Source organism: Girardinichthys multiradiatus, chromosome 13, assembly GCF_021462225.1.
Source record: "Girardinichthys multiradiatus isolate DD_20200921_A chromosome 13, DD_fGirMul_XY1, whole genome shotgun sequence".
Classification (NCBI taxonomy): domain Eukaryota; kingdom Metazoa; phylum Chordata; class Actinopteri; order Cyprinodontiformes; family Goodeidae; genus Girardinichthys; species Girardinichthys multiradiatus.
Genome location: NC_061806.1, coordinates 13,177,069 through 13,191,815, shown reverse-complemented (window position 1 = coordinate 13,191,815; position 14,747 = coordinate 13,177,069). Strand labels below are relative to the sequence as shown.

At 41.9% G+C, this 14,747-nt stretch overlaps 1 protein-coding gene across 4 annotated transcripts in view; it reads right to left on the bottom strand.

Annotated features, from left to right (window-relative positions):
- adcy2b (adenylate cyclase 2b (brain)) overlaps positions 1 to 12,849 on the bottom strand; it is an 88,151-nt gene extending 75,302 nt beyond the window's left edge. Inside the window, exons 1-2 of one of the 4 annotated variants that reach the window (XM_047383920.1) lie at positions 12,324 to 12,818; positions 11,954 to 12,254 (exon numbers count right to left, since the gene is read on the bottom strand). In XM_047383920.1, the coding sequence (XP_047239876.1) occupies positions 11,954 to 12,217 (264 nt within the window). In that variant the 5' untranslated portion in view covers positions 12,218 to 12,254; positions 12,324 to 12,818. Of the gene's footprint in view, positions 1 to 11,953 lie in introns of all 4 variants that reach the window. The other 3 variants (XM_047383921.1, XM_047383923.1, XM_047383922.1) reach the window with 3 other exon arrangements.
- Between the last annotated feature and the right edge of the window lie 1,898 nt (positions 12,850 to 14,747).

Sequence of the window (14,747 nt, the reverse complement as noted above, 5' to 3'; positions counted from 1 at the left end):
AGTATCTGCAAATGTGGTTGATTTCTCACAATTTGCACAGGTCTACTAACAATACAAATGCTTTGAATACGTCTTCCTGTGAAATCCTGAACCTCTGAAACTGTTCTTTGTGTTCCAGTGAGAACATGTCATCCTCAACAATAATAAAATGACCACAGAGTCCAAACACAAAGCAGATGAACAGACGGCGTCCAGATCGTCAGGCAGACAGAGCCCGTAGAATGTGCTACGGCATCACTTCCACACTCGCACCGTTGGAGTCCCACACACACACACACACACACACACACTCTTGTTTTACTATATGTAGTGAGGACCATGTGTTGACTCCCATTGACTTCCATTGATTTTCAGTCATTTTCAACCCTTTCTATGCCCTAACCCTGACAATAACCCTAAACCTAACTATTACCAGTGCATGCCTAACCCTAACCTTAACCTAAACTCAATTCACATCTTAGTCCTAAACCTAACCGTTAGCAAAATAGGTTGTGAGGACCAGCAAAATGTCCTCACTTTGGTACAAATGGTCCTCAATTTGATGGTGAAATCGGGAAATTGGTTCTCACTGTGATGCCAAGACAGGAACACACACACACACACATCCGTGTTTTACTATCTTTATGAGGACCTTTCGGTTACTTCCATTGACTTCCATTCATTTTCCTTGATTTTTAGTGCCTAACCCTGACCCTAACACTAACCCTAACCCTAACCAGTTAATACCTAACCCTAACCCTAACAATAACTCAATTCATACCCTAGTCCTAAACCTAACCCCTGTTCCAAGAACGGAATTTGAAAAAGGGAGGACCAGGAAAATGTCCTCACTTTGTCAAAATGTCCTCACTTTGCGATAAAAATACGAAAAATGGTTCTCACTCAGCAACAAGTACAAGAACACACACACACACACACACACACTGTCACTTCACATCAAACCAGACATCTCTACGCCATTAACTCAGCACAGCTCAAAACTTGCCTACTATGTTGCTCAGTTTTTATACGTCTCTGGCTGAATCTGTCTTGAAATCTTGAAAGTTCTCAAATTGAATGCATTCAATCTTTCTCTAATAGTTATAATTTCAAACTGGGCCAGGAAATGGGGTTGAACAGCAGACAAAGTTGCTCCTTAAATCTACAGTGTGTGGCTTTAGAGGGATCTCCCCAATGTGAGCACACCTTAATCTGTCAAAGTAATACCCTTAGCAAGTAGATTTATAAAGTGAAGATTCAACTGTTTTTCTACTTATTGTCATTACTAGCATGAGACTACACCAGCTTTGACCCAGCCAAAATATAAAGATTATACAAACTTTGCAAAAACAAATAATTTGCATTGGAGGCAATAATGTTTTAGTGATCTCCTGGTAAATGTAAGAAAAACGCTCAGTCGGGATTTAAAATAAATATTTAACTGTATCAGAAGTTAGAAATTATATTTTAAATTTTTCACCTGTTTGTTATATTGCATTCTGTTTGTCTCAGAAGTGAGCTCGGAGTTGGGAATAGCAGTTCATTTGACTTGCAAGTTGGACCTTTTTAACGATGTAAAGAGCTCGCTGTGTTTTAGTTATTGTAAATGCTTGATGGCAATGCGTGATGCTTGGTTTAGGTTATATTTTTCCCTTAAGTTAAATAATTACTTAAAAATCTACACAAGTTATTTTTGTCTGTTATTAAAATGTGTTTGATTGGCTGAAATATTTAAGTGTGACCAAAAAAAAGCCAAAGCATAAGAAATTTGAAATGGCGTAAATACTTTTTTGTAGCCTTGTATTTTTTCACACGTGCCTCTCGTGCAGCCAGTGTGTGTTGCCATCTATTTGCTCAGTTCTGCAATTTTCAACTCTATTAATTTGCTTGAGATACTAGGAATCAGATGGTTCCACATGGAAGCATTCAAAAAGTGACTAAAAAATCCTCCAGCTGTATCCTTTGTGATTTGGAAACCACGCACTAGCATGCAAGTAGTGATAAAGTGGGCAACCAGGTACCAAAGGAGTTCTCTCTTAGTCTTTTTGCCCTCTTCAAATCAGAAGGCACAGAGCTTCCACACGAACATCAGTTGCACTCTCACAGGCCCACAACACCCACAGAAACCATTTTAACTTATTCCAAGTCATGATTACGCTGACAGACCCAGGCGTTAAATTAGAAGGCCGCAGTCTGATTACATGTCATTTCAAAGTAAAATGAAAATCAGATTTGCTATTGAAATGTGTTTGATTTTGCCCTTGTCGAGGAAGCTAGCAGAAAGATGTCCTAGACTTGAATTTGTGTATATTGTTTGACGGCTTTCTGACTTCAGCTTTTTGATGATAATGCCAAGAACTCCGTTTGTCTTAAATAAAAATGAGATTGAAGCAGTTTGCAGAGTACTAATGTAGCAGCACTATGAAGAAGACGTGATATGAGTCACAGTCTGGGAAGGAATCCCTAGGGGTGTCACTGCTGACGCCACAGCAGCTTTACAGTGAGGAGACGAGAGCCCAGATTGGATCCTAACAAGAATGTAAGCAACACTGAATGCTCTACACATCCCAGAGGAGGATTTCATTGACAAGGACATTCCTTCTGCATCTAAGCGGATTTTCTAAATGCATACATTCACAGACATCTCGTACAAGGATGGGGCAGATTTCTCCCTGCCTTCACTGGGTGAGCTCTTCACTCATTTGTGAAAACAAAAGAGAAGCATCTGCACTTTGCATATTTCTGATTGTGCTCCATCTAATCCGCTTAACCCCACCCTCGACAATAGTGTTTAATGCGGTTTCCCTCGATTTGTCATCAGGGGAGAGGGGTGTGTCTGCCTGCATTGTACTGTATTGTAACCCAGAACAATCAATCCCTTTTTTAAGCCAGCCTGATTCATCCAGCTATTATAGAGTAAGGAAAAGGGAGGGCATAACAGCAGCACAAAGAGACACACAGACAAGGTAAAGCTCACATTCAGCAGCAATCAGACAAAAATACACCAAATTTGTTGTGTCAGAAGTTGAGGGGAAGGAGACAGTTGGCACAGGAGGATGTGATGAAACCGCAGCAGTGTATGCATTCTCCAACTTTCCATGTTGGGTCCCTGTTGAATATTTATTGTGCCTGATGAAGCACAGCTGATGGCTCCTCAATCTGTCTTCCTCTTGGTTATGGAATTCATCAATAATCAACAAGCTTTGCCTCAACGTCTCCATTTTCAGCAGCGAAAGGTTTTTCTCCTGAAACTGCTCAAAATCTAGCTGAGGACTGTAAAAATGAAATAGTTATTTTACCTGTTTAATGTCTCGTATTAAACCTCTCTGACAAAGAACCTATTTTAGTGTTGGGAAAGTACTATTCTTACATGCCCATAAATAAGACTGTTTTATTGCAAATGACAGAAACAGGAATAAACAGTTTTTACACAAATTATTTCTATTTGCAAAATGTTAGAATCAATTCAATTCAAAGATACTTTATTGATCCCCGAGGGGAAATTAGAAAATAATAAACTGTTTTTCAGATTTAGTTTACACTTTCTTAGTGTTACCTTTTCTTAGTATTTGGTAGAATTTCTCTTTAATTTGTACCTCATGGGTCAGTCGTTTTTGATATCCCTTCACAAGCTTCTCCCAACAGTTTGCTGGAATTCTGACCCATTTTCCCTGACAGAACTGGTCTAACTCAGTTACAGCAGTTCTGTTTGAGGTTCCTTTTCAGCTTCACCCACAGATTTTCTATGGGATTCAGATTGAGGCGAAATAATAACGTTTTTGTCCTTCATCCACTTCCTGGCTTATGTCTTGAGGTGTTGCTTTAGTATTTCCACATAGTGTTCTTTCCTCATGATACCATCTTCTTTGTGAAGGACACCAGTCCCTCCTGCAGCAAAACACGTAGACACATCATGATGCTGCCACCCCCATACTTCACAGTTTGGATGGTGTTCTCAGTTATGCATGTTTGCCCCTTTTTCCTCCAAATGTAAGAGGTCATTATGGTCAAATCCTTACATTTTTATTTCTTTAGACCACAGGAGATGCATTTATAAACAATAATCTGGATGTTTAATTTGCTTTCAGAGTCATGGTTTTTTCCTCTATGAATGGCCATTCAGTCCATATAAGTAGAGGAGTTGTTTCGCTGTAGATAATGACACTTGTTCACCAGCTTCAGCCAGCATCTTCATCAAGAGCACAGCCCCACACACTCCCATCATCCTCTGTGACTCTTCAATCGCTATTGTGGACTCCTTTCGTTTCCTGGGCACCATCGTCGCTCAGGATCTTGAGTGGGAGCTGAAGATCACCTACCTCACCAAGAAGGCTCAGCAGAGAATGTACTTCCTGCGGCAGCTGAAGAAGTTCAGCCTGCCAAAGACAATGATGGTGCACTTCTACTCCGCCATCATTGAGTCCATCCTCACCATCTGGTATGCTGCTGCCACTATCAGGGACAAGGGTAAGCTGCAGAGTATCATTTGCTCTGCAGAGAGGGTGATTGGCTGCAATCTCCTTTCACTTCAGGAACTGCATGCCTCCAGGACTCGGAGACGAGCGGGAAAGATTGCAGCTGACCCCTCCCACCCTGGACACAAACTGTTTCAGACATTCCCCTCTGGCAGAAAGCTGCAGTCCATCAGGACCAAAACCTCTCGCCACAAAAATAGCTTCTTCCCGTCTGCAGCTAGTCTCATTAACAAGGCCCTGGTCCCCCACTGACACTTTCCCCTTGCAAACAGTATGAATATCTCAGCACATGTAAATACTACAGTATTTCATTTAATTCTATATTGTTGTTATTGTATATTTTTTATACTTGCCACAGTGTTCTATTTTTCTCATAACATTCCTACACAACTTGCTTTTGTTTTTAACTACATATTTCCAAATTTATTTGTCAGCTGTATGTTTGTCTATGTCTAGCACCTTACCACCAAAGCAAATTGCTCATACGTGTGAAACAATACTTAGCAAAAAAGCTTTTTCTGATTCTGATTCAGATTAAAAAACACGTTCATTTCTGGGCCTTTAAGTCCATCTCCTTGCAAAACAGTATAATGGTTGTTTTTGTTTGTTTAGAATTGTTTTAACACCAACTCTACACCCTCCACAGGGTGCTCGAGGGGTCGTGGGAGTTTGCCCTATCCACATATGCTTTGTGGACCTGGAGAAGGCATTTGACTGTGTCCCTCATGATGCCCTGTGGGGGACACTCCAGGAGTTGGGAGTCAGGGGCCTTTTATTAGTGCCCATCCAGTCTCTGTACAAGCATAGTAAGAGTTTGTTCCGCATTGCCAGCATTAAGTCGGACCTGTTCCCGCATGTTGGATGGCAGCAGGGCTGCCCTTTGTCATGGGTCCTGTTCATAACTTTCATGGACAAGTTTTCTAGGCGCAGCCAAAGACTAAACGGGGTCCGGTTTGGGGACCAGTAGATTTGCAGATTAGGTGGTCCTGCTGGCTCCCTCTAGTCAAGATCTACAGCATGCACTGGGGAGGTGCGCACCTGAGTGCGAAGCGGTGGTAATGAGGATCACCTCCTCCAAATTCGAAGCCATGGTTCTTGACTGGAGAAGGTGACTTGCCCTCTCCTGGTTGTAGGGGAGCTCCTGCCTCAAGTGGAAGACTTCAAGAATGTTCACAGGTGAGGGAAGAATGGAGCGGGAGATCGACAGACGGATCAGTGAGGCTGCCGCAGTAATGCGAACGCTGCACCGGTCTATTGTGATGAAGAGCAAGCTGAGCCGAAAGGTTAAGCTCTCAATTTACTGCCCAGTCAATGTTCTTACCTTCACCTATGGACACGAACTTTGGGTCATGACCGAAAGAACGAGATCTCGGATACAAGCAGCTGAAATTAGTTTCCTCTGCAGCATGGCTGGGCACTACCTTAGAGATAGGCTGAGGAGCTCACCCATCCAAGAGGAACTCAGAGAAGAGTCACTGCTCCTCCACAGTGGAGGTGGCTCGTGTGACTGTTTCGAATTCCTCCTGGACGCCTCCCCCGGGAGGTGTTCCAGGCATGTTCCACCGGGAAAAGGCCCAGGGGACGGCCAACGGCACGCTGGAGGAACTATGTCTCTTGGCTTGCCTGGGAATGCTCGAGCTTCCCCGAGAGGAGCTGGAGGAGGTGTTTGGGAGGAGGGAAGTCTGGGCGTCTCTGCTGAGACTGCTGCCTGCTCTGGCCTGTCCCGGATAAGCGGAAGATGACACAAGACGAGTGGTGCAGAACATATTAATGGTTTAAGTGCTATTTTATAGGTTTACTCTGCATAATTTTTCCGTTAGGTAGACACATTGATCACAAATACTTTGCATGTTCCGTCTGAGTACATGTTTCACACAGAAAGACAATTGCATCACCACGGACCTCCATTTCCATGTACTAAATTAAGAAACAAAGAGAGTTATTGACTCCAGGTATGATATAAACTCTTTGTAAGGTTTTAGCAGAACTTCACATAAAAATCCTGAAATACTGAAATATATTAATCTAACCGTCAAGTCAATAACAAAAAAATGCCTTATTTGAACTTTTCAAGTTAACATGGTTACCCATTAATATCTTTATGTGCATGTTGTTTTTAACAGGTTTTAAGTTGTAATTTAAAGTTCAGGCAAACTTCCAATTTTATTCATGGTTTTCAGATCTATCTCATTTTTTTTTTTTTATCTGTGGTGATGCAAGTCACACTGTTGGAAATATCACAGCATCTGTTCCCTCCCCACTGATAGCTAGATATCTGTCACCACAGAACCAGACTTTGCAGTGAATCTACCAAACTGTCAATGAGCTGCAACGAAATCATGAGTTTTCACTTTTCATTAAAATCAACTGAGCGTAAAAGTGAAAAAAGAAATGTTGCAAATGGCAGAAACTAACTCAGTTGTCGACAGAAAGTGTCACGGCTTGTGTAGCGGAGGCCCCCGGAATGCAGACGGACAGGCAGCATGACAGTAGGTGAAATGATTTAATGAACAAAAAAACTTACTTCAGAGAGTGATAGCAAAAGCAGACATGGGCAGGCTGGCAAGACAGGCTTGGCATGAGCAAAAGGACAAGACATGAACAGAGTGAATGAATGATCCAAAATGTTTCCACGAGGAATGAACAGAACAGAGGTGTATATATGGAGCAAGAACCAGGTGAAATGAGGAGACTGAATGCTAGGTGCAGGTGAACCGAATGAAGATGATTGAAAACAGGAGAGAACAAAACATGGCTGGAGCAGAAAAGAGACTCTTGAATACATAACTAGAAAAACATGAAACTAAAGCACAACCAGATCCAAAAACCTAACTTGACAAAACATGAACTAGAAGACAAAAACTAAAGCATGACCAGGAAAATAATAAACAGAAGCATGATTCAAAATCTATCAAGAATAATAATAATAAGAACCCAAAAACACCCACAAATCATGGCAGAAAGCAGCTCTGCAATCAGTCACACAAGTAAGAGGACCTATTTTAGATTTGCAGAATACCACTATCAGTTGGCCTCAATTAGGCTGTTTAAGTTGAGTTTTAAGAAGTCATTACGTGTGCATGTTGCCATGTAATTGCGGGGATTGTGTACTCACACAGGCACACATACGGCAGCTTTACATTACACTGCAATTTCAGAAAAAGAGCAAAAAGAGAAGATTCTTCCCAAAGATTGCAGATAAGCTTTTGAGGGAAATGCAAGACTTCCTTTGAGAAACCCAGCCAAAGGATACACACAGATCCACAGATGCACACACACGCACACAATGGGTGGTGGCGTCTACCTCTTAAAAACACCACATTCACCCACTCATGCCCTGATCTGCGGAGAAAGATAAAAGTGCACTGTAATTTTAGGAGCATTAGTGCTGCTTTTGGTTGGGTTTCTGTCGGCTCGCTGATAAAGCCAGAACACTTACAACAACATCCTCCCCTCCCTCGGCTGCCCGGCACCCGACTCTAAATCCACCCCTTATTTGTTCCTGCTATTCTTCTGCGCACAGCAGTAATAAATACGCACACCTCACCATACAACCAATTCATCACCACAGATAAGCCTGTCTGTTATTCCATAAGAACAAAGAGTGGTAAAATGAGTCCAAACTTCTTGTGAAGGATGGCAGATTATTGAAAGGGTTCGCAGCCTGAGAAGAAAAGCACAGGAGCTCCAATGGACTGAAAGAACTAGGTGAATGAATCGACTGCATCGATTTGCTTTAAATGGATGTAAAGGGACTGACTTGGATGGCAGTGCTACCAAGAAGAAGTATGTTATTTAGCTAAAATTAATGTAACAACACTTTAGGATTATTCTCCAGGTGCCATGCTGATACCCCATGACGCAAACGCAGATATGACAAAACAAATCCACGGCCCGTTCTAAAACATCTAGCAGCAAAGCAATCAATTTGAGATATCAACAACAACAGTTCTGAGTGGGCTTTCCTTTGTGAAAATATTTCATAAAATACAAAAGAGGCACTCGAGAAACAATAGCTTGTGTTTGCGGTTGAGTGTTTGTCGCCAAACAACACTTTTCACTTGACAAAAGCACCGACACCCACACAGCTGCAAGCTAAACTCTACTTTCGCTCTCCAGATCCACTCTGCAAAGCTGTCTTTGCAATCCAAAGTGCTTCAAAGCCACTTATGGTGTCACACATAGTCATACACAAGGGATGCCACCGCCCCCCTTGAAAGGCTCTGTCCCGTTAAGTCCAGTGCTGAAAGCAAAACTCTTTGTGCAATAGTTGATAATGGAATTCATCTGGCACACAATATGTTTAATTGTAATAAAACCTAGAGCTTTCCACATTGTTAAAAACACTATTGTTCATCCTGACAACTCACACTGGTCTGGGTCAATTTGTCTTTTGCCATTTTTGCACCTACGCATTGCCATTTCCTCCCTGCAAACAAATAATTTTCTACCTATTTACCTAAACAATTGTATGTCAGTTTACTTCTCTAGCTAGTTAAGAATTTCCTGAAAAATAGAGTTAAGTTGTCAAAATGCCCACATATCACAAGTAATATAACTCAGTAGTATTACTACCTAGAACTTTAATATAACATTTCATTCCCCTGCAGTTTGGTTCTGAATTTAGGGCTCTTGTTCTCATAAACTTTAATAGACAATGACCCCATGTCTTTAACTAACTCCTGCAGGTAGATATCATACAATGCAGTCATAAACCTACATTTCATTGCAGTAGACTATGAGTAGAAATAGAGAAAATCCTTTTAATGCATCAGTTGTCAAAACGAGGAAGAAACGTCTACCTGGTAGGTACAAAACATCTTGCAGTAGACCAAACAACTCACTCAGTCAGTCTGTTTTGTCCTGTTCAGGGTTGCAGTGGGGAAACGAGCATTGCTGCACACTGGTAACCAGCACTTCACACACTGATGTGCTAGTTACTCTGTGCAGGCCTTAGCAGATAGCTTAACCAGCTGTAAGAGTTTGAAAACTGCTACCAAATTTAGAACATTGTTTAACAATGATGTTCTGCTTTATACCAAGCATTTGGATCTTGTTCCACGTCTTTGTTTTTTAATATCTGTGGAAGTACCATGATCTCATGAAACCGTGGTATGTATTTTTACTCAAGATCATCCATGCCCTCGCCTACTGAGTACATCCTGCCAACCTTGTAAACCCTTAAGAGGTGTAACTGTATTTGTTGAATGTAGTAAACATTCTAATTGTAATATTGGGCAGTATTCACCAGGAATTGTCACAAAGACAACATAGAGTTTTAAATGTTCCAACAGAAATGCTTATTTTGAATCCAATAAAAGTAACTTTATAAACACAGAAAAGCCACAGGGCTTTTGAGTGAGTGCAATTCCTTCAATTTGTTTTGTAGATCATTGTTTTGATTTTGCTTCATTGGGACCTACTCCCACCCCTCGGCCACTACAGCTGTTGTTTACTGTGTAGACTGGATGCAAACTGGTGGAGAGACATTGCTGACCAAAGGTCCTACAGACAATTGATCCATGGCCTCCAGCTGCTTCAAAGTTATGTTAACTGCTTGTGTTTGAACCCAGAAAACATTTTATGCAGACCATAGCTGTTTTTTAGTCCATAAGTGAGCAATAGACTTTCTCCAGTGGTTACCTAAACTTACCTCTTTAAAATATTATGTAAAATAATCCCTTTCTTCTAAATTAGGGGATGTTGCTAGTGTAGCTTCACATTCTGAAAACAGTTTAAGGAAACAATCAGATGATATTCATTTTCATTTTTCTAGGCTTTTATGATCTCTGGAGTGAGTGACCGCTGACGGCTGAAAAAACATGAGGAAGATCCAGAAATAGTAACACCTTTTCTAAGCTATAGCGGATTTATGGTGAACATCGATTAAACATAGAGCTCTCCCATGATGTAATGAATCTAAAGTTACATTACTGCGTGGGAATTGTGGACAACACATCCTGTAGGCTAAAGAGGGGCCAGTCTGTACAGCCTGTTGTCGGTGCACACTCTAAGAGCCAGCATGTGCGCCAGGATGAAAGCCTTACTACCGGTAGAAGAGATACGCAGACTTTAGAGGAAGAAGTGTTGCCATATAGAGCATTTCAGAAACACAGAGTCAAACACATATTCTGCAAGCATTATGAGACATGATTCAGAAATTAGGCTCAAGGGTGACAAATGGGGGCATTCTGTGATGTAATGGTAGATCGGGCCACATATACAGGTACCCCCATCTAGGGTTTGATTCACGACCGTGAGACCTGCTATATGTTCTCCACCCCCTGTCAATGATGGCCGCTAGCGCCAAATAAATCTTAAAAAAATATATACATATAGAAGTGACAAACTGGTCTGGCTCCAGTCAAACATGGTCAGGAAACTGGTATCAAGGTCTACCAAGGATTCTGAATGTTCCTGTTACAAAGTTGGAAAATATTTTCTTCAAAACATTCCTACAGTGTATGGTCCTTTTAATGAGACGTTGACGGGTTTTCAGAGTAATGCTGCCTCTCCAACGTCCAATACCACAGAAAAACACTGCAGAAGAGGAGCCTAGGAAGCATTTTCTAACTTTCCTCTCTGAGAAATGTATGTGTAAGCACAACTGAAATAACTGCATAGATGCTTATTTAATTTACATCAGAGGTAAAGTTATGCTTACATTAAATCAGTTTCACAAAGCGGAGCATTAGGCTCACAGTGATTTAAAAGCAAACGATAAGAACTGAAGTTGCACCACCTTCAGGTCTTTTTGGGCTCAAAATTATTCATATTCTGACGGATTTAAATTTTAAGTAATCTTCTGCTTCTTCTGACTGGAAGTTATTTCATGGTTGTGGAGTGGCCCAGCCAGCGTGCCAGACTGAATCTGATTAGAGAATGTGTTGAGGGAGCTAAAGCTTAGGGTGATGGCTAGGAGGCCTTCCAACCTCAAAGACTTCGAGTTCATGACATAAAAAGAAAAAATAGTAAGATCCTAATAACCCAAAGAAATCATGCACTAATAATCAAGAACCTCTTTTGGAACGAATTTGGAGGGTTTCACTTTATTATTTTGTTTGTTTAGTTAATAACTTTTTTCAGTGTTAAACTATAAATATAAAATGCTTTACTTTTAACATGTATATGCTTAATTTTTAGCTCAAGCTTTTGAACTTTGAATTTGCACAACATTACATCTTGTCTTTGAACTTTTTTTTAAATTAATGATTTAAATTATTTGCTTCAAAAACGTTTTCTGAATTTTCACACAATTTTCTAACTTCTTTGTTAAGAAAACCTGGTACATAAAATATGAAATAAAAACGTGAACAGCCCATGCAGGAGGGGTTGGTCTATTTATTCCATTTCCTGTCAGGAAAGTAGTGGTATGCTGCCTTTATAATTAGCATTCAACTCCTAATGACCTCCCAGTTCTGGGCTGAACTACCACACGTCTAAAGTGCTGTGTTTACACTCACTTCTACATGAACATACTCACACAAACACATACTCACCAATCCTGATGCGAAGAACACGGCCAGCAGTGCAAGGCAAGTTCCCATGACGATCAGCAGCAGGAACACGATCAGCGGATGCTGCTGGCTCATCCTGTAGTACGACTCGTACAGCCAGTCCTGAGGCTTCTCCACCTCGAGGCACACCTCGCTCTGGAACCCAGGGCAGCCGTCTCCCAGGCTGTCGGGCCCCTCGCCCCCCTCGCCCCCATCGCTCTTCTCCAGCAGATAGCGTCCGCGGGTCCACAGAGCCTCCTGCCACATGGGTAGCAGCCGCTGGAAGGATGGTGCTGCTTTCTTCCTGACAAATGCAACCAAAAATAAAAACAGCGTGGATGGGAAAAGGAAGAGGGCGAGGAGAGTTTCTCACCTGCGGACTGTCCACCGCCCCCCTCCTCTTCCTTCTTAAAAGTTTCCTCAGCTGCTACTGATCAATAAACAACTGAGGTAAAGAGAGACAACTTTCTAGCTCCTAGTCTCCCATGCATCACTTGTAGCTCCTTCAGCTGGACGTGACAAATTGAGTCAGGACAGTGTGAAAACAGATCTTCCTCCTCCTCTTCCTCCTGTCAGTAAGATGGGATTGTTCGGACTCCGAAAAAGGAATATAAGACTTTAGCTTCCCCCCCCCCTCCAGGTTCTGCTTCTTGTTTGCTCTGTATGAAGGGTCAGGGTGATGGAGAGCTGAAAGAACCCTGCTCAGCGCTCTGCATTGCACCCGCGACGAAGCAGCGTGTTACTGTGCTGAGGTGCAGATGAGGACTGAGAGAGGGAGAGCACGTGTGTATATTTGGGAGGGAGGATAGGAGAGTGAGAGGAGAGAGGCTGTACCAATGTGCTAGAGAGGGAGCTACTGGGTAAAAGAGTGTGTGCTCAGGAGAGAAAAGTGTGTGTCTGTGGAGAAAGATTTCCCAGCTGTAGATGGAAATGTGAAGGTAAAGATGTGTGAGAAAGCTAATATGTAGAGAGAGGTGAGGGAGAGGGAGTGTGTGCACATGTATGGGTGTGTTTGCACAATCTTGTGCAAAAAGGAAGTGACCCAAGACACCAACAGAAGGGAGGGAAAGTGTGAAGTTGGCAGAAGAGAAGACAGGAGGAAAAGGAGTGTCTCATCATGAGTGTGTGTGTGTGTGTGTGTGTGTGTGTGTGTGTGTGTGTGTGTGTGTGTGTGTGTGTGAAAAGTGAACTGAAAGTGAGTGAGAAGGGCTCTGACAGCTGTGCTAAACCAAGAGGAGCAGCGGAGAGTGGAGGGAACGAGAACGAAATGCCACCTCAGCAGCCAGTGACAAGATAAAAAGAGAGGTTGAAAAATATGTATAACCCCACTCGCATACAAGTGGGGAGAGCGGGAAGGAAGAGGAAGAAGAAACAATGTCAGGAAGGAAGAAAGCCCAGGAGACAGACAGAGTGTGGGAGGAAGACAGATTGGAGCTTCAAACAGAGGGGATGGGGGGGTGGGGGGGTGATGGTAGTGAGTGAAAGTTTGAGAACGTCAGTGTCTGGGTGTGGGGGTAAAAATAAGGATCAGACGAGTCAAGATCCCAGCGTTTCTCTCCTTCTCCGATCCTTTATTATCAATTCCACGTCTCCCACCTTCAACAGGCTGCACGGCAAGGCAAGTGCGAGGTGTGACAATTTCGTCTCATTGTGCCAGATCCCCAAAATGTCCCCTCTTTTTATAGTGACTGCAAAGAGTCTGCAAGCAATGAGCACACCGCAGGTAATGTCAAACACAGCACATTCAACTGGAGATATTTTTAGAAACTGTGGACTTTACATTTTCAAATAAAAGCTGACTGCATGTGGTTATTATCCTGTGTTAGCATGAAGGTTAAAGAATGTGAGCAATACAAAAAAAACAGCCAATGTTAAAACGACAAGAAAGGTCAGCCTTGGTTTATAAAGCAAGAGCAAAGAGAGAACAAGTTCTTGAAATCAAATAGACTGATGAAATGCATTTTATTGTGCTGTGGCCTACAAAGATGAAAACAAAGCATTTCTTAGCATGTTCAGTTCAATCAAGTCCAATCAAAAATACGTATTTAACAGGCCAGTACCTCTCGTAGTTAATATTTTTCTAATGGGGCCATTGGTATCCGTAGAAACTCAAGGAATTTACACATACAAAGAAAGAAAGGTAAATGACACTAGCATTTAACAAATGAACAAGAAGATGTACAAGAAGGCAAAAAAGGCAAGAAAACAGGTGAAATCTGTCCTAGTCCTAACTGATGGCCTATAAAAAGGGTCTCATTACTAAGGTATCTCACCAGAAGCATCTCATGATGGGTAAAAGCAAAGATCTCTTTCAATACCTTTGCAACCGTATTACTGCAAACATACAGAGGGCATCGGACTTTTGAATGTTCCAGTAAGCACCGTTGGAACCAAAATCTGGAAGTGGAACAAATATCTTTTCAACATCAATAAACCACAAGCAGGTACTTCTTGCAAGAATTCTGACAGACGAGTCCACAAACCACTCACAGTGAGTTTAAGACACACCAGGATTTAGATGGTGCAGTTTTTCCATGAAAACAAGTAAGACATTATCAATACATCCTTGCTCTGCATATCACCCCAAAAACATCATACCATCAGTGACGTTTTGAGATAAGAACACCGTGGTTTTCAGCATATGGTACTGGTGGAGTTTGTGTATCTGAAGTAAAGATAAGCGAATAAATTAACAGCAACATTCTTGTTCTTTGCTTTCATGTTTTGTACATGGGTTGCACGGTTGAGCATTGGTTAGCACTGTCGCTTGCAGCAATAAGGTTTCAGGTATGAATCC